Source organism: Arachis ipaensis, chromosome B03 (genome assembly GCF_000816755.2).
Source record: "Arachis ipaensis cultivar K30076 chromosome B03, Araip1.1, whole genome shotgun sequence".
Lineage (NCBI taxonomy): Eukaryota > Viridiplantae > Streptophyta > Magnoliopsida > Fabales > Fabaceae > Arachis > Arachis ipaensis.
In genome coordinates, this window is record NC_029787.2 from 5,290,723 (window position 1) to 5,311,938 (window position 21,216).

Here is a 21,216-nt window from a genome sequence, read left to right on the forward strand (position 1 = left end):
AAAAGTAATTAGATCGATTAATATTTTTTGGTAACATGATGTACCGAAACACCATCGTTGAGTATTAGTTAGTGTGAAGAGAAACCAATAACAACTTTTGTTATTCAATATATAACTTATTCTATTGAAAAATAAATTAATATTTTCTAAACTTGTAAATATATTTTCTTCTAATTTTTTACACCATTTTATTTGATAATATTTACCATTAAAAAAGAGTAAATGACCATACTATTCTACAATATATATGATGTACAAAGTAATTTCTTATCTTAAAATTAATTTTGGTTAGTGAAATAAAATTTAAAATATTTTTTTATTTTTTTGATGAAAGAAAAAAGTAAGAAGAGAGAAAATTATAATGGAGTAAAATTACATTAATATTTTTATATATTATATATAAATTATAATTTAAAGGGTAACTCTGTACTTTTACCCATCTTTGCACTTCTCCGTTAGTTTTTTCGCAACTTTGAAGGGAAAAAATTTACATGAGTTCCACATACACTTTTTTTGTTTTTCATTCAATTTCTTTGTTGATCCAAACAATAAAAATTTGATTTTTTCATCCATTTTCTTCTCCAATATTTTATTTTCCTACAAATTCTTCTAATTCAAATAATACGTAAATAAGTCACATTTTTCATATATATAACAATAACTAATATCATATATTATACCTTGTGAAATCATAATATATTGAGAAGTGATGTATAAATAACTTAAATATTGATAAGTCTAAAAAATTAAAAAAAAAATAAAAAAAATGGCATGTTGATCCGTAAGATTTTTTGTTTTAAATTTGTCCATAATTTACGATTAAAAAACAAAAATTATATCTAAGATATTTATCATTATTTATGGTATAATCTAATTTCACAATTATTCAAACCTTTTTTTTATGAAAAAATCGCATTATTTACTTTGAAAAAAAATTTACTCACTATTATAATTTAAATAAAATATATAATAGATATTAAACTAATTTATTTTAATAATTACTCAGTCACAAATATTTATCAAAGATATGAGATTTAATAGTATACAAAATAAATATAACACCTACAACTTTTACACTATCACGATAAGATGATTATCATAAGTCTTTTTAGCATAAATTAAACAGAACAACATATAATAATAAAGAAACAATCAAATCCAAAAAAGTTATAGAACATCTATCATACACTACGACTGTTAACATTGAAGAAGTTTTAACAATTTATTCTTTTATTAGCTATCTTTTTTTCTACTCTACAATTTATGTACGAATATGTTAAGGACTAAACCTATGCTTCAACCTTTTAAAATCTCATATATTCTTGCCAAACATAATATTATTGATATGGCCACCTTTAAACACGAGCTATAACTCGGCATTATAGCCGTTGTCACTAGAAAACTATAACTGTCGCCCGCTATAAGCTCGGACTTTCATGAGCCATAACTCGGTCAGATTAATACTCCTATCATAACTGATATTCGAACGGCATAATAAAGTCAGTTACAAATCAATTTCGGTAACTGATGATTATTACCGAGAACGTAACGGACGAAGAATTCATAATATAAAAGAAGGTACAGTATTTCTTTTAAAGTAAGTTGAAAATAAGACAATATACTGATTTAAGCTTTGGAGTGTCTTTGCAGGTACACTCCCCTCCTCTTCATTGTTCACCCACGCTTTGACTAAAGAAAAAGCTCGGAATCGAGTTGTTGGACGTTCAGTCTCTAAGGTTATAGCTCCCGTCGCAGACTGTGGAGGCCGACCTATTTCACAGGCAAGATCAATTGGCGCCCACCGTGGGCCCGAAGAAATTGATTCTTTCTTTTTTGGTCCCATCATCCTCACTTACACCCATGGCTGACGTGCCACCTCCTTCCTTGTCCGAGCTTATGCGGATGGTAACCGAGCTACAGCAAGCCAACCAATGAATGGCCGATGAAAATCAGATAATGGCTGCTCAAATCACTGAACTGAACCATGTTCGGATAGAACATAATGATGCTCATCACCAACAGCCAGAGGATAATGAGCATCATTCCCAGCCCTCTCACGTCTTGGAGACTGTCCGAGCTGACGAAATTCAACCCGAAGATGAAAAGGAAGAGTCCGACGAACTGGTAGGACCCTTCACAGAAGAAGTGATGAACTTCGAGTTGCCAAAGAGATTCACCCTGCCACTAACCCTCACACCTTATGATGGGCTCGGAGACCCAAAGAAATTCCTCAAAAAGTTCCGATCAATAATGATCGTTAACGGTGTATCAGATACTATTTTATGCCGTTGTTTTCCAAATTATTTAGACGGTCCTGCACTTGATTGGTTGTGTGCTTTGCCTGCAGGTTCTGTTTCACGATTTCAGCAACTAGCCAAGTTATTCGAGGAACATTTCACAGGATCTGCAATTTATTTGCACGACTCAGATTATCTTAATACAATCAAGCAAGGACAAAATGAGAGCTTGAAGGAGTACATGACTCGTTTTACGAAGATTGCCATAAGCATACCAGACCTTCACCCCGAGGTCCATCTCCACGCGATTAAAAGTGGACTCCGACCAGGAAAGTTCCAAGAAACCATTGCGGTAGCAAAGCCGAAGACTCTTGCCGAGTTCCGCGAAAAAGCTAAAGGTCAAATCGATATCGAGGAACTCAGACAAGCTCGGAAGTCGGACAAAACAACCTACAGAGACGAACATAAGGCGCCGAGCAGTAAGCAAAATTTTAAACTAACCCCTCGGTTTGATTCTTATACACAGTTCAACACCAGGAGAGAGGACATAATAAAGGAAATCCTGAATTCAAAATTGATCAAGCCCCCGAGAAAGGCTGGCACCTACCAAGATACTAAACATGCAGACAAATCTAAGTATTGCGCATTCCACCAAAAACACGGTCACACCACCGACGATTGTGTGGTCGCCAAAGACCTCCTAGAGAGATTGGCTCGGCAAGGTCACCTTGACAAGTATATTGGAGGTCACATCCAAAAGCGCACGACGATCTCTACAAACAGTGACATAACCGAACAGCAACACCGAGGAAAAGAAAAGGTAACGCCAAACAATTACGAAAAGCCTCAAAGAATAATCAATTATATTTCAGGAGGGTACGCAGGTGGAGGATCCTCAAGCTCGGTAAGAAAAAGATCATTCCGAGCAATATGCTCGTTAGCAAGACCGCAAAGCGAGGTTGAGAATTCAGCACAACTACCACAAGTCACATTTACACAAGCAGACTTTAAGTCTAACATACAGAACCAGGATGATCCCGTCGTTATCACTCTTCAGTTGGGAGACCTACTGGTCAAGAAAGTACTTCTAGATCCTGGAAGCAGCGCAGACGTCTTATTCTATTCGACGTTTCAAAAAATGAAGCTCAGTAACAACATTCTCCAGTCAACAGGGGGAGATCTGGTCAGATTCTCGGGCGAACGAGTTCCAATAATGGGATCAGTGTGGTTACAAACCACACTGGTGAGCATCCTCTTTCAAAAACTTGTGATATTCAATATCTAGTAGTAGATTGCTTCAGTCCATATAATCTTATCCTTGGCCGACCTTTCTTAAACAAGTTCGGCGCCATTGTATCTACTGTACACCTGTGTGTTAAGTTTTCCTTGCAGGACGATCATGTTGTCACAATCCACAGAGATTATAAAGAAGCTCGACATTGTTACAACGTCGGCATGAAATTCCAATTTCATTCGAAGCAACATGTTAACAACGTCGATCTTACAAAAAATAGCTCGGCATTAGCCGACCTAGATCCAAGAACAGACTTTCGAGAACGACCCACTCCGTCCGATGACTTACAAAAGATATATTTTAACAATGACCCTAACAAATTCACTTTTGTAGGTAAGTCAATAAGAGAAGTGGAGCTACAGGCCCTCACCACCTTCCTACAAGAGCAAGCCGACTTATTTGCATGGCAACCTTCCAATATGCCCGGCATAGACCCACAAATCATCAGTCATAAATTAGCTATAAACCCATCTGCGAGACCTGTGCAACAAAAGAAAAGAAAACTCGGCGAAGAAAAAAGAAGAGCATCATTAGAAGAGACACAAAAACTTATCAGCGCAGAGTTCATCAAAGAAATCAAATTTACCACCTGGCTGGCCAACGTGGTTATGGTAAGGAAACAAAATGGTAAGTGGCGCATGTGCGTCGATTTTACTGACTTAAACAAAGCATGCCCAAAAGATTCTTATCATCTACCATCCATAGACTCTTTGGTAGATAACGCTTCCGGTTACGCTACTTTAAGTTTCATGGATGCCTATTCAGGGTACAACCAAATACTTATGCACCCCTCTGATCAATGTAAAACAGCTTTTATTACTGACTTTGGCAACTACTGTTATAAGGTTATGCCTTTTGAACTAAAGAATGCAGGAGCAACTTACCAGCGCCTTATGGATAAAGTTTTCACCAAACAAATCGGCAGAAACATCGAAGTCTACGTAGATGATATGGTCGCCAAAACAAAGGTCGGCAGCAACCACATTGACGATTTAACAGAGATATTCGGCCAGATATGCCACTACAACATGCGCCTAAACCCATAAAAATGCGCTTTTGGAGTACAGGGTGGTAAGTTCTTAGGGTTTTTATTGACACACAGGGGCATTGAGGCAAACCCCGACAAATGCCGAGCAGTTTTGGAGATGAGAAGCCCGAAGACTATAAAGGAAGTTCAACGCCTCACAGGAAGGCTTGCCGCACTATCCAGATTTGTACCTTGTTTAGCTTCAAAATCTAATCCATTTTTTCAAACAATCAAAAAGAAAAACAGATTTCAATGGACCGACGATTGTGAAAGAGCTTTTAACACACTAAAAACAACTCTCTCACAACCGCCGATTCTACAAAAACCCCTCCAAGGGGAAGATTTATTCCTATACTTGTCAGTTACTGATTGGACAATAAGCTCTGCTCTTGTAACAGAAAGAAACAAAATTCAGCATCCAGTATACTCTGTAAGCAAAACACTTCAACATGCCGAGCTTAATTATCCGAGGATAGAGAAGCTGGCCCTGTCATTAGTCTTCTCAGCACAAAGACTCCGACCTTATTTTCAAAGTCATGTCATCAACATCAGGACAGATCACCCACTACGACAAGTGCTACACAAGCCTGACATTGCAGGAAGACTTATAAAGTGGTCAATCGAATTATCCGAGTTCGACATCAGATATCAGTCCAGAGGGCCAATCAAATCACAATTTCTTGCCGATTTTATCGCCGAACTTACAATACCATCCGAAGACGACCACACAAAACAATGGACCTTGTACATAGATGGCTCATCCAACAAAGAAGGATGTGGTGCCGGAATCCGACTAGAAGCCGATGATGGTTCCATCCTTGAGCATTCCTTACATTTATCTTTTAAGGCCAGCAATAATCAATTGGAGTATGAAGCCCTGGTCGCAGGACTCCGACTTTGTTTGGATCTCCATATACCAACGATTAAGGTATACTGTGACTCCCTGTTAGTTGTTCAACAGGTAAACGACTTGTTTCAAGTAAGAGACCCCCTTCTATCTAAATATTTGCTATTAGTGAAAGATTTAATTTCACAATTTAAAGAATTTGAAATACAACACATACCAAGAGAACAAAACCAAAGAGCCGATATTTTATCCAAGCTCGGTAGTACCCAATCCGAAATCTCCACATTACATCAATTCACTATAACATCTCCAAGTGTTGATCTGACAAAAGTACTAAGTGTTACACAGGAAACAGATTGGCGAACAGATTTCATATATTATCTACAAATGTTCCACATCCCAGAAAACATTGAGAATGTCAAAAGGTTCCGAAGACAAGCCACCTTTTTCACATTACTGAACGGAGCCTTATACAGACGAGGATACACTCGCCCACTACTCAAATGCCTCAGCAGACCCGAGGCCGAGATAGCACTATCCGAAGCGCATGAGGGGGTCTGCGGAACACACACAGGAGCTCGGAGCTTAACATCAAAAATCCTCCGCGCCGGCTTCTTTTGGCCATCACTAAAACAAGATTGTCAGAACAAAGTCCAGACCTGTATAAATTGCCAGAAGCACGCCCCAACCATCCACATTCCAGCCGAAGATATGCACCATAGCGATATCACATGGCCTTTCAACCAATGGGGATTGGACATTCTCGGCCCGTTCCCTACGGCGCCGGGCCAGGTAAAATTTCTTATAGTCGGAATTGACTACTTTTCAAAATGGGTTGAGGCCTAACCTTTGGCAAAAATCACATCACACCAAATAATCTCTTTCGTTTGGAAAAACATCATTTGCCGCTAATGGTCGCCAGTTTGCCGATCAGAAATTTCAATCTTTCTTGCAGAACCTCAAAATCAAACAACATTTTGCCTCTGTTGAACATCCTCAGACGAACGGACTAGCAGAAGCAGCAAATAAAGTGATATTACACACACTAAAAAAGAAGTTGGACGACGCAAAAGGACTATGGGCCGACCTAATACCTGAAGTCCTATGGGGATACAATACAACACCCCAGTCATCAACAAAGGAGACACCATTCCGACTTGTATATGGCTCTGAAGCAATGATACCACTAGAAATCTCCCAAAGCTCAATTAGAACACAACTCGACGAACACGATGAAACTCGGCGAACCGAGTTAGACACCATCGAAGAAGTCCGAGATGTTGCCACGTTAAGACAACGCGCAGCCCAGCAAGCATTATCTCAGCGCTACAACAAATTGGTCAAAAGCCGAACATTCGACAAAGGAGACTTGGTCATTCGAAAGACAGAAGTCGCCCGACGCCCACCATCACATGGCAAGCTCGCCGCAAACTGGGAGGGCCCATATCGCGTAACACAGGTCCTCGGCAATGGAGCATATAAGCTAGAAACTCTAAATGGTATACCCCTACCCAACACTTGGAATGTATCCTCCCTAAAGAAGTTCTATAGTTAAAAAGTCAAGGACAGGCTTGTACTCTTTTTTCTACTGCCAAGATTTTATTCCTAGAGGGTTTTGCTTGGAGAGGTTTTAACGAGGCTAGCCTACCTGCACCTTTGTATTCAAAGGTTCCCAAATCAAAACACATCCATTTCATATTCAAATATGCATAACATATGCACATCTATCACTTTCTTGCTTCCCAAAATCAAAGCATAAACTACAAACTCGTCTACAACGACGAACAATTGTCAAATCTGAAATAACTCGGCAATACTAACATACACACAGGAATACCGTCCTGAACAACATTCCAATTAAACAAGCAAAATGCTTCTCTAAATACCAATTCAACCAGATAAACAAAAGATCAATATCCAAACAAAGTAGCAACTATCACAAGATTACAACCTTAACAAAGTCTAACAACTTATCCAATAACAAACCAAAAAAGATCTATTAAACAAAGTTTTTTACAAAACAAACAGGAAAGCCACTAAACATTCTCGGCCTCATCCTCGGCCTCTCCATCATCCTCCACTAGCTTCCCATCACGAACAATCTTCGCAGGATCCATTCCAGAAAGGTCAGCATCAGGAACAAAAAACTTCACCTGTAAGCATGCCCTCTCAAAACCTTCAACAAAAGAATCCAAAATCTCATCACCTTTCTTTTTCTCCATCTCCTTCAGCTGAGCTGTAACCTCAATCAACCGAACTTCCATGCTCGCCAGATCAGCTTCCTTTTTCTTCAAAACTTCCACATCCTTGGCATAATTATCTTTTGTTTCCTTCAATTGCTTTTCAGTCTCAGTCAGCCGACTTTGTAACCCAGCAGCAATACCCTTGCTCTTAATTAACTCTTCTTTATACACAACACATTCTGCTTTCTCACCTGCAACCTTCTTATGCCTCCTCTCTTGAGTTCGCCCTAAGCTAGCAAGCCTCAGACCAACCACCTATAAAAAACATCAAAACCACTACATAAAGCATATGAAAATAAGCAAAACCAAACTACAAATATAAGAAACATCTTACCTGCATGTACTGCCCAATAGCCATCTCACCAACCTCATTTGCCAAAGAAACATCGGCAGAGGATTGACAATATTCGTCGGCCACAACCATGTAAGGATACTCCTTCCCCCAGACAGACAAACCTCCACTCTGCTCAGACATCTCATGAAGCCTTTTTTGGTTCACAACAAAAGCCTAAATTTCCTCCAGGGGGACACCATGTTCTTTCCCACTAGACTCGTCAGATAAGTCCACCACGCCCGATTTCCTCTTTTTCACAATTACTTTCCGATGACCATGAGGGGCCTGACTCACTTCCCTAGCCACTACCACCTTCTCACGATTCGTAGAAGAAACTTTCTTTTCCAAGTTCTTGCTCTTAAATCGGGACCTCAACGACGCAGCCGAAACGCCAGGGTACTTACCTCCTACAAGTTCCATGAAAACAAACGCAATGTCAGCACATAACTAACCAATAAAAACAACAGAAACCAAAAATAAAACTCACCCAAATACTCTACCACAGAATTCCTATCCTCATCCCACTTCAACAACTCAAACATCGAAATCAACTCTTTCCGATCAATTTCTTCAACTAAAAACTCAATAATACAGACATTCCTCGGAGTAATAACCTCGGCACCGAGGATATTTTACGGTTCCGAGCACCACCATAAAGGGAACCTCTCCGCTAACAACTCATCCATATAAAACAGAAATTCTGTTTCCACACCCCTCACTTTAACATACATCTCCTGGAAATCCTTGAAAGATGATTTGTACAGTTTAAAAATACCAAATCCAGGAGTATTGTTCAAATTTACCCACCCCCCTTTCCAAACCCCTTTAGCTTGGAACAAAGGAAAAAAAATAAATCTACAGAAGGCTTCAGCTCCAGAAATTCCATCAATATCTCAAAGCATCGAAGGAATGCCCATTCATTAGGATGCAATTGTGAAGAAGCACAGTTAAGTTGCTTTAGAATCTGACACTGAAAAACGGTAAAAGGCAGTCTCCCTCGCAGCTCCTCTAATACGCAACTATGCATATAGAAAAACTCAAACCCCTGCCCCCTATGGTAAATCCTATCTTCACTACTACATGGCAACAACTCCACTTCAACACCACAACCAGCCCTAACAACTCTCTTCACGTCTATCTGCTTCACAGCAATATCATCACGAAATAAAAAAATACGAGACTTCACATTGTCACTAACCCAGTCATACGACCAGTCAATCTCCCCTTTTTTCTCCTTCTCTAAACCCATTCGAGAACTAGAACAGAAAAGTAAATAGATAGAAGAAACAGATGACAAAGTAGAAGATGACAGAAATAGCATGCATACGTCTTTTACTCATTATGTTTCCCAAGTAGCAAAAAAACCAAGAGTCAGGGATAACTTACCACACATTTGAACTTAACCACATCCAGAAGTAACTACCAACTCAATCACACCAAACGACGCAGTTACCTTGGAAATTTAACAAGCCTTTAAATGCTCCAAGGACACTTTCTCTCTCCTAAATAAAAGTCCCATTCTTTTTAATGAAGTACGTTGAACTGGGACTCACTTAAATAAGACACCTGACCGAATTATAACCCATCCAAAAGCTCAACCTGCTTCATTAAAAAACCTCCTCAGGTCAAGCTTGGGGGCTATGATATGGCCACCTTTAAACACGAGCTATAACTCGGCATTATAGCCATTGTCTCTAGAAAACTATAACTGTCGCCCGCTATAAGCTCGGACTTTCATGAGCCATAACTCGGTCAGATTAATACTCCTATCATAACTGATATCCAAACGGCATAATAAAGTCGGTTACAAATCAATTTCGGTAACCAATGATTATTACCGAGAACGTAACGGACGAAGAATTCATAATATAAAAGAAGGTACATTATTTCTTTTAAAGTAAGTTGAAAATAAGACAATATACTGACTTAAACTTTGTAGTGCCTTTGCAGGTACACTCCCCTCCTCTTCATTGTTCACCCACGCTTTGACTAAAGAAAAAGCTCGAAATCGAGTTGTTGGACGTTCAGTCTCTAAGGTTATAGCTCGGCCGTCGCAGACTGTGGAGGCCGACCTATTTCACAGGCAAGATCAATTATTATGCGTCATCCATATTTATCAAAGAACTGAAAATAACAAAAGCATCCATCTGTTCTTTATAGAAACTATTGAATAGAAGAATCGTTGGTAAAAAGATAATGTTCTCTTATAATATATATAATTTTATTTTTATGATGATAAAATAAAAATAAAAGGCATGGAATAATATTGCGTATATTTAGGTTAATTTTATTCTTTTTTAATAACCAGATTTGTTATAACGTAATTGATAAATAATGACAGTTAATACAGAATATATATTTTAAGTATAATATACATTTTATGATTTTGTACGAAACAATATTAGTTTTAATTTATATATTTATTATTGGGTATTAAAAATAAAAAATATTTGTATTGTTAACACGCACTTTTTAAACCTTTCTCAACTCCGACCATGATTAGACCTAAAAAGTTACCCACCTCGTCAGAAATAAATATAATTTAATCAATTTTCATCTGATAGTACTATACATTGGCATAATCATAGGAGAATTAACTTTAATGAGATAACAATATGGTATTTAGTTACCATAGGAGAATTTTTATACATAGAATTATTAATCAATTATGTATGGCTTCTGATGAAAATAATATATTCAACATGGATATTGTTTGTTAGGTAAAAGATAATAGATTGACAAAGAAAATTAATTACGATGGATATATTCATTATAAGAAATATTTTTCTATGGAATACTATAAAAAATATCACTGTCACCCTGAATTACTACAGGTTCAACTTCCATCGACAGTGGTAAAATGCTTAAATTGAGACATTTTCGGACTATAATATTTGTCAAACAAATAATTAATGAAACACTCATTCATATCTTCTCATTTTAATTAAGTACATTTATACATAAAAAAAAAAAGAAAAGAAGAGTTGAAATCGCAAAAGCGATAAAAATGACGGTTCTTATAATTTTGTGTGGTTATCTATATATAGAAGATCAGAAGACCATGATTATCTAACAAGATTAATTTGTATTTATCGCATTCAATTTGAATAGGTAAAAAATCATCTTATTTTAGTTTAATTCTTAATTCACATGTTTTGAATTTAGCTCAATATGTATGATTTGATTTGATTTAATTATTAGTGAAAAATACCTGGAGAGCCTATTTTATTCATAGATTTATTATTTTAATAATTAATAAACTAATCTAATTAATTAATTAATGCAGTGATTTAAATTTAGCTTAATAAATATGATTTGATTTAATTATTAGTAAAAAATATCTCGAAAATCTATTTTATTCATAGATTTATTATTTTAATGATTAATTAATTAATCTAATTAGTTAATTAATATAGATAATTAGTATAATTAATTTGGTTTAATAAATTTAAAAATACTAATAGAATATTAAAAGAAATAAATTAGGAAATACTACTAAATCAAATTGATATAAATTATAATAAATTGTGTGACATTTAAAAATCTAATAAAATTAATTAGTTGATATAGTTAATTTATCGTAATAAATTATATTTAATGAGTTAAAAAAAATAAATCGCTAAACACTCTCAAAAGCATGTCACGTCGTAGTCAACTCCACCATTAAGTGCAAAAATTTGATTTTTATATAATAGAATAAACAATAAATAAAAGAGATGAGAATATGATATGTGACATATTTTAATTATAAAATTGGTAATATGTAATAGATTTTTTTATGAATCTTTATTGCTTGTTCGTTGCTAGTTTTAACGTAATTACTTAATAAATTCTGCCTATGAAACTATCAACTACCTAATATTATAATTTAGTTAATAAGAATGTTGACATTAATATTTTTTCATAAGTCTTGTTATTATTTATAATTAGGAAAGAGCCCTATATAAATTTATTTTGTTGCAAAATTCTATATTACCTTTAAAACTTTAGAGTAATTGAGTTTAATTTTTACATTTTGAAATGAATTTACTCGAAAAAATTAATATGTAAATCACATTAGTATTACAAAATTACTTTATTAACATAATTAGCGATGCTTACTTGAACCATTAAATTTAGCTTCTAATGATATTAAAGTCAACTTATTTTATTATCTTGTATCTTCAAAAAATTTAATATAAAAATCTAATAATTGAAAAAAAAAATTCATTGCAGTGAGTATATTCATTTTAACAAATATTCTTTTATTTAATACTATAAAAAAATATATTGATCACTTTGAATTACTATGAGTCAACTTTCATCTACAGTTGTAGAATGCCGAAATTGAGATATATTCATCAAACAAACAATCAATAAAACATCATCCGTACTTTCTCATTTTGGGTACATTTATACATAAAAAAAATATACATAAAGAAAAAAAAAGAAGAAAAGAAGAGTTGAAATAGTATTTGCGATAAAAATCATGATTCTTATAATTTTGTGTGGCCATCTATATATAGTAAATCAGACGACTATGATTATCTAACAAAATTAATTTGTATTTATTGCATTTAATTTGAATAGGTAAAAAATCATCTTATTTTAATTTAGTCCTTAATTCACATGATTTGAGTTTGGCTCAATATATATGATATGATTTGATTTGATTTGATTTAATTATTAGTTATATCTCAGTTGCTTATTTTATTCAAAGATTTGTTATTTAATGACTAATTAATTAATTAATTAATTAATTAGTACACATAATAAATTTGGTTCAATAAATTAAAAATACTAACAAAATATTAAAAGAAATCAATTAGAAAATATTATCTAATCAAATCAATTAGTTGATATAATTAGTTTATCGTAATAACTGTATTTAATAAGTTAAAATAAATAAATAAAAAAATACACTCAAAAGTATTTTACGGTANTTTGACTAGTGATATGGGAATTTTTGAGATTTTGTATCTAGATCGATGTCCCAACAAAAATGTTGGGCCTAACTAAGACGGTGTAGATACTTCTATTTTGTTGACGCGCATTTTTATAAAGGAATATTCTTACTTTTACATCAAATAAAAAAGGAAATAAAACACCTTACAAAAAACAAAAGGAAATAAAACATGTTTTACAAGAGTATATAGATATTTTTTTTAGTAAAATATCGTTTTTGTCCCAACGTTTGGGGTAACTCTTAAAGTTGTTCCTAACGTTTCAATCGTCCTATTTAAGTCCTTAACGTTTCAAAACTCACTCAATGTTGTCCTACCATTAGGGATCCGTTAACAGAATTGTGGCAGGACAAAATTGAGACGATTTTGAAACATTAGGGACTTAAATAAGACGAAAATATTGGGGACAAAAATGATACATAAAAATAAATTTTAATTTTATCTTTTAATAATATCAATTTTGATACAATATTATTAATCATTTACTAATTATTTTACATATATTATACATATTATATATTAAAATTATATATATTATATATAACAGGGCGGGTAAGAGCGGATATTATCTGAACCCGATTCCGCCCCGCCCCTCCTAAGAACCTGCCCCGCTAAAAATTCGCCCCGGTGCGGGGCGAGTAATTACCCGTCCTAAGCGGATAGGGGCAGGGTGGGTACCCGCAGATTCGGATGGTATTGCCATCCCTAGGGCCTAGTGAATATGAAGATGTGTGAACAAAAATGTTGGGCCTAATTAAAACGGTGTGGATACTTCTATTGTGTAGACCCGTTTTGATAAGGGAATATTCTTACTTTCTTAGAGCGACCCATTCTTATAAATTTCCAATACCATCCCTAAAGGTCAATGCCCTTTTGGGCCGGTGAGAGAGTATAATGGCCCAATATCAATCTTTAAATTTGGACATTTCTTAATAGACCGGGAAAGGAGAGTGATGGGCTCCTTATGAGTCTTAAACTCTTAGTTTTCCAGCCTGGATCACCTTTGATATTTTTTTTTGTTTCTACGATATCCCTCAATCCGACAAACCAAAAACTAATCCACTATAATAGTAAACTTCGTTTAAGGATTTATCGTTGATCAATAGATTGCTGCATGCACAAAGCGGAATTCGAATCCGACACTTAAGCGAACTAGTAAATATATTGAATATTGATCTAGTAAGGCTTTAATTTTGGTTTAATACCCAAAAAAAGGCTTTAATTTCGGTTCACCTAAAAACAAAAGAAAGTTTAATTTCGACACTAAAAATTAATTATAATTCAAATTTGTTTTAAACTCTTAAAAACATTTCCATTAGTTTTCGAAATTACATATCTCGGTTCCCGTTTAGTTCATATTGGACATTTTAAAAAAAAATTGAATCACAAAGTGTAATTACGAGCAAAAATAAAATTGTTCATAATTTTAAATTCAGAACTAATAAAAAATAATTTTGTGACTAGTTATCCTTCTTTTGCCAGCCCTACTTGTTTGCATCTCATTTCAATTTCTGCCAAATTCTTCCAGAAGATAAACATCACTTCGAATTGTTCTTTTCTAATTGTATTTCAGCCTTAGGCAGCGATACTTTTATAAACAATTATTTAATTAATTATAGTATAATTTCATTCAAACATATGTCTCCACTGTAGCCAGATTTCTCTTTCGAAAATTTTTTAATGATATACCAAGTGTCTCTTCTTTCATTTTAGTTTCTAGATAACACTCATAACAAAGCTTAGGGAAATTCTTCCTTAGCTGCTTCCTATCGTAATCATACATTCATTATGCGTTTTCAACTCCAAACATTCATTGAGCTAATAGGAATCTAATAACCACCATTTTTTTCTGTTGGATAACAATAATAAATAAAAATAATAATCAATTTAATTAACTCTTTCTTACTTCAAAAAAAAAAAAAAATGCTAGAGACACATTTTTACTATTTCAGTGTCTTTGTCCTTTCTGTCTTACTTCTTAGGACCAAATCAAACGTTATTGGATGCTGAACTTTTTAGCAACACATCAAATACTAAGAAAGCTTAGTAGTTTTGTTAGTTAACCAAGAAATTATTCGTTTGCATCGAAGGCTCAACCCAAGGTTGCGAGAACCGAACCGGTCAATGAACCGGTGAAGTAACTGGTTCACTGGTTTACTGGTTCGACCGGGGTTCAACCGGGGTTCAACCGGTTTAATTAAATATTAATTAAAAATTTAATATATAGTTTCAAATATTTAAATTTGATCTTTTTTAACCTAATAAAATTCAAAATTGCACCTAATGTTCTACAAAAAAATATTAACAAAATTCAACTACCCACATGAACTAATTATCACTAATTAGTAATCATCAGAAAATCAGCAACATCATCATCCTCATTTCAGAAAATCATCATTTCAGAATAAGAAAACATCAACAAAATCAATATTATTAACTCAGCAACTCAGAATTAAATCCAGTAACTCAACTAAATCCAACTCCAATTCAGAATTAAACAAAGCCACTAATCATCACTAATCAGTAATAATCGAAAAATCAACAAGAAGCCAACAACATATCAGTAACAACATCATCATTTTAGAAAATCATTCTAGAATCATAAATCAACAATCAACAGGACTATTCCAGTTTCATAAAATAAGAGACTATGTACTCATTCACAATTTTAGAAATAATGAAAATTTTGAAGCCAAATGTAATCATATTTGTCTTAAAATTTTCATAAAAGCTTTCGAGTGAAGGATTTGCAAATATGAAGATTGGGACCTGCATCAACACTCAGATAGTCAGAGTGCTTACTGCTTCCCGGCAGCGAGGAGGAAGGGGAGTGACGGCGACGACAAAGGAGACGGCCACACCGGCGAACACAGAGAGAGAGAGCGCGCGCTTGAACAGGGGAGACGGTGACGGCCACAGAGCTTCCACGCGACGGCGAGGGAGCTTCCTACAACGGCGACACAGCTTCCTAGGACGGTGACGGAGCTTCCTACGACGGCGACACAGCTCCTGCGACGGCGACGGAGCTTCCACGGTGCGACACCGGCGAACAGAGAGAAAGCACGCTCGAGCAGAGGAGATCCAGTGTCTGTGGGTTCCGCGGGGTTGTGGGGCTGCGGTGGTTGCGGTGGGTGCGCGGCTAGTCCGTTAGGGTTTCCATCTGTTCTTTCAACTTTGATTTTTTGAGAAAGAGATGAGAGGAGATGAGTGGGAGTGTTGGACTTTTGGTTTGGGGGGAGGGGGTCTGGGCTTCGGGTAGATGATTTAGGCTTTTTTTTTTTTAAGGCCAAAAACGGCGCTGTTTTGAAAGGGGTTTCAAAACCGAAAAACCGTAAAAAAACCGGGCGGTTCTTCCGGTTCACCGGTTAACCGCCGGTTCGACCGGTTTTTTGACCGGTTTTTTGTCAGACGGTTATTAGCGTTACCCGGACCGGTTAGGTGACCGGTTCCCGGTTTTTCCGGTTGAACCGGCCGGTCCGGTCCGGTTTTCAGAACCATGGCTCAACCAAAATTTCTTGTCTAATTTGTATGACAATCAATAGGGACCATGACTGTGATATAGAGGGAAAGGTGCTTAGAATTTGTCAACACAAGAGTTTTTTAACAAAGACACTTGAAAAACCCATCATAAATATTAAGTGGCAACGTGAAGAAGATATACCAAGTTCCCTACATAGGATACCCGTTAGGGTCAATGTCCTTTTTTGGAACATGTTAGAAAACAAAAACTTGATTCACATAATTGCCATATTATTGACATATATATTCTTAGTAGGGTTCTTTTTTTTCATGTTTGTGCTCCTTGGTATACTAAGTTTTTTTCTGCCATGGAACCTCAGAGTATAGTAGTTATCCAAGATTCAACTAGAGAAGTGAATTTGAGAATTTTTGAATGGGCTCTAAATAGCTTCTTACTCGGGGCAAGAGATAAGCTCACCTTAGCTATAGTCTTGCATGAAGTTATCACTCCAAGTAAGTGATCTTCTATGAATTTCTTAGAAATTCACTTTTATCAATTTCACCTGCTTTACACATCTTTAGATCAATGTATTCAAACAGATAAAGAAAACAAACGAAGTATATAATAACCATTGTAAACCTTGTTTATGGCATATTAATTTCATCAATCAGTTATTTTAATTGTGTTAGAATTTCCATAATTTTTCTTGTTCTTTTGGCAGTGGGGTACAAAAGCAGGGTGGACAGTAATAATATGATTGGAGCAAATCAAAGGGTGATTGAAGAAGAAGTTAATAACAAGAAGAAAAAGTATTTAAAAGATGAGGGACTTATTAAGATTTTCAACCTTTATCAATCAAGAAAGGTAACTTCAACACCTATCAAAATTCCCCACCCAAATATATTGGTTTCCCTTTTGGTATAAACCACCAACACCTATATTTTGGAGTAACTAGATTGCAACTAATTTGACTCAAGTCAGGTGGATCATTAGAACTCTCCTAACACTAGTTTATTTGTCATCCTCATAATATGAACTTGAGACCTTACTTAAACTAAATAAGTAACAAATTGTTTGAATCAACAAAGTGTTTGTATGACAAATGGTATTATTACCCACTAATATCGTGCAGTGTCTAAAAGAGATGATCAATGAAAGTGATTTTTGAGAACTTTAGTCTCAAAATTTTCATGTTCCTCTGGTTTTTCTATGGCATAACTTTACAAAACAGAAGTTGCAATTTCTAGCAAGCTCAATTCCTTAGAGTGTGCAACCAAGAGATAGAGAAATTTCTTTGCAGTAGTAAAGTTCATCCTCCTAACATGTGTAGTGAACAATATTCAAATTCAAAGCAGAAGATGGCAAATAATATTAGCACTATGCAACTAATTTATGTTACTATTCCAACAATTGATGTATCTAGACAATCTTTTGTTGTCTAAATGCATTCGTTTTCTAATGTACCACTTTTGTCCAAATTGACAGTTATTTCGAAACAGATTGGAGTAATAAAGATTTCCTCTACCTCTGACATTAGCACAAACTCATTAGTGTTGACAATTTAATGGTTATGACTTGTGGTTCTGGGCACTAATAGAAATTAGACAGCACACTTGTGCTGCTTGCCGGCAGAAAAATAGAGTGCTCATGCAAAATCTTACAGATCGAATCAAAAGAAGGTACAATCTTTAATAGTAAGAAGCAGAGGATATGGGTCACTCTGTTGCTTCTATTTAAGGCATAATAAACTCGTCAACATTATACACAACCACAATAATTACCATTTCATGACTAGCAACGAAGGATGAAAATCATTTAGTGATTGCAGAAAGCAACAGATAATCTCATCAGAGAAGTAGATAAGAAAAATGTAAATCTGTAATGTCACATTTTTTTAATACAATTTCTACTGCTTACACATCACGTTATAATGTTTCAGGTTGAGTTTAACATAGAAGTAGCTATAGGAACTTCACCTAGGGATGTTGCTCTGAAAATTTCCAAGAAGATGAACGCAACATGGTTGATATTAGACAGGTTAGATGAAATTAAATTTGATTTGTAATCGGAATTCTCTTCCTTCTCCTGGCAAGACATTCATGTGCAACAATGATATATTTCTTCTGAATCATTTCATCTGAATATTATTGCAACATCTCTAATAAATATTAGAAACCTCTAACTCAGGTGCCATTATGTTCAAGCATATCTTTCTACTAAATTGTACTTTTACAATTGGCTGCATTCTTATACTGTAGCAGCATAAAATGACTTTAGAATGTAGGTCAGATGAAATCATGCAAGTGTAATCAGATTAGGTGATGCCTACACTGATCTTACCTCTAGAAAGGTTGGTGTCATGTTTATAATGGAGGTTAATGTCAAATTTTATAAAATATTAGGTACCAGGTATTATTTAACTTAATTGTTAGACAAGATTAGTGAAGTGCTCTTACAGATAGGGGAGTTCATGCATAATATAGCCTAACCATAGTAGAGGTTAGTGTAACTTACCACTATCTAATTACAAGCTCTTAATTTACCACATGCACATGGATCACAGGAAGATGAAAAATGATGGAGATTATTTCCTCAATAAACTTTCTTGCGGTATATCAAGAATAAGGCGTCACAATAAGATTATGCATTTAAGAGGACGACCTGCTCTCCATCAAAATAATCAAGATCACACCCATGATAGCATACCAGTCAGCATGCCAGACAGTGTACCAGAAAGTACACCAGATGAACCATTTTGTAAGTACTAGGATAGTTCTATATCTTTCGTGAATCGTGATATTAGTTCTTAATAACACTGAGTTCGCTTTTTAAGTAAAGTTTTGATTCAAGTCTTGTAAATAAAAAATCCTAACAGTGAGTCAACCCTATTTGAGTTGTTTAACTATAGTTAACATCACACTTGCTACTTTCTTCCAAGATTTTGTTTTATTGCATTTTCACCTTCCTGAGCATATGAATTCCTGCAACTAGTATCAATCTAATTTGTGGTTCATATAAAAGATCGTCCAAAGATCAATCCTGACAAAGCAGAGTGCTCAAACCGAGGAGAAGATAGTGAAGAGACAAGTTGTGCTCCACTGCACTTTGCTAGCATAATCACCAAGAAGCCATTGGAAGGCAAATTGAGAAGAGACGGTGACCTAAAAATGATATCCACTCTTGGTGGTAGCAAAAGTACTATGGAGGATCAGGAGAGTTCAGAGTTCCTATCATATTGTGGAGCTAAGAGCTTTTATCATGGAAGGGCTGAAGAATATCAAGTATGCGAACAAGTTTTCCATTTTTGTTAATTAGCACTTTAGCACAGGTATTGTCACAATCTATCCTCGGTATCATGTGGATTTGGAGCAAAACTATATATCAAATGATATGAAAAGATGTAATTTAAATCCGGCCATTGTTTCATTTCAACATAAAAAGGATATGCAGTTGTAGAAATGCTGCTTCAATTAGTAAACATAAAATTAGATTGTTTACTAAATATTTGTATTTTTATACAGAGATTAGACAAAAAAATTATGCTTACATTTCTGCCTACATTGTTCTTAGTTTTTGGGTGAACAAAAAATTGGATATATCTTTGTCCCTAAACATACATTGTGCATACTCTTAATTTCCAAATAAATTTATGTTTCTCAGTATTTCTATATTTCAATTTTCAAACAGTCACCAAAACTAGCCTTCTAATCAATTGACAACAGAAAATCTCTTTGGTTTTGAAAATTTCAATCTTCTAAGTACCCGTTAAAATATTCTCACCATATGCCTCCTTAATAACCACTCTCTTACACCATTTTTCTCTTTTACATATCAACCCTCTTCCATACGGTATCCTTCGTGCACTAAGAATAAGAAGTATTGCATTATTTTATTATTTTCATGGAATCCACATAATGAAACCTTCCCTTTTTTCCCCTCTCTTTAGTTTGACTTTCTAAATTAACTAGTTTGTTTATATGGAGGATTTTTGCAAGGGATATATTGAGCTGCAACTCAACTAGAAACTGAACCAAGAATCTCAGGTTTGGCAGAATAATGAAATAATATTTAACAAAGGTAAAATAATGAGAATATGATGAATATGATAAAAACAACAAATTCTGTTCCCTAAAGATGCTTTCAAGTGAATATGAAAACATTATTGGACAAACTGTAATATTAGAAGAGCATTGACAGCGGAATAAACTTTTTCCTTTATCAAACATAAAAGATACACTGGTATTATGAAACAAGGTCAGAATTCATCATCCTAATAGATCAGAATTTTTCTATCTTTATCTGGAAGACAATAACCCATATACCTCATTGTGTTCTCAAGGCCTTGATCCATTCAAGTTCAACTCTGAAATCACCTGGTCCAGATATAGTGCCTTCTATACCAGCACCACCCTCAGCATTGACAGACAAAGACATGCCAAGAACACGAGACGGATTCATCTCAATTTCTGCATCTATAACATTGCCTCTCCAAGTCGGTAAATACCGAGCTAGAGGAATCTGTGCAATCAAATGAAATTCCAAAGCATATACCTGAGGTGTTGAAATTCACAATAGAAAACAAATACAACCAAATGTGCAAGTATTTATATTGTTACAAGTCACTAGGGCTGGAAGTGAGCCAAACTAGACCAAGCTCAAACTTGGCTCATGAAAATTAAACTTGACTCATGACTCATCTCATTAACAATCGAGCCTATTTCGTAAGTTCAAGCTCGGTTCAACGAAAGCTTATGAGCTGGCTCGAGCTCACGAGCTGGCTCAAATAATAGGAACATAATCTATAATTCTATATCAATAAATTATAACTTAT

The 21,216-nt window shown here is 35.0% G+C and overlaps 2 protein-coding genes across 3 annotated transcripts in view; one reads left to right on the forward strand and one right to left on the reverse strand.

Annotated features, from left to right (window-relative positions):
* LOC107634101 lies at window positions 15,232-20,651 on the forward strand. Its single transcript, XM_016337678.2, has 5 exons — window positions 15,232-16,897; window positions 17,107-17,249; window positions 18,325-18,422; window positions 18,949-19,142; window positions 19,407-20,651. The coding sequence occupies exons 1-5, from the start codon at window positions 16,753-16,755 to the stop codon at window positions 19,694-19,696; spliced, it is 870 nt and encodes a 289-aa protein (XP_016193164.1). The 5' UTR covers window positions 15,232-16,752; the 3' UTR covers window positions 19,697-20,651.
* Window positions 20,508-21,216, reverse strand: part of LOC107629047 (probable complex I intermediate-associated protein 30) — a 2,775-nt gene continuing 2,066 nt past the window's right edge. For both annotated transcript variants that reach the window (XM_021117867.1, XM_016331731.2), the window contains one exon: window positions 20,508-20,903. In XM_021117867.1, the coding sequence (XP_020973526.1) occupies window positions 20,709-20,903 (195 nt within the window). In that variant the 3' untranslated portion in view covers window positions 20,508-20,708. The remainder of the gene's footprint in view (window positions 20,904-21,216) is intronic.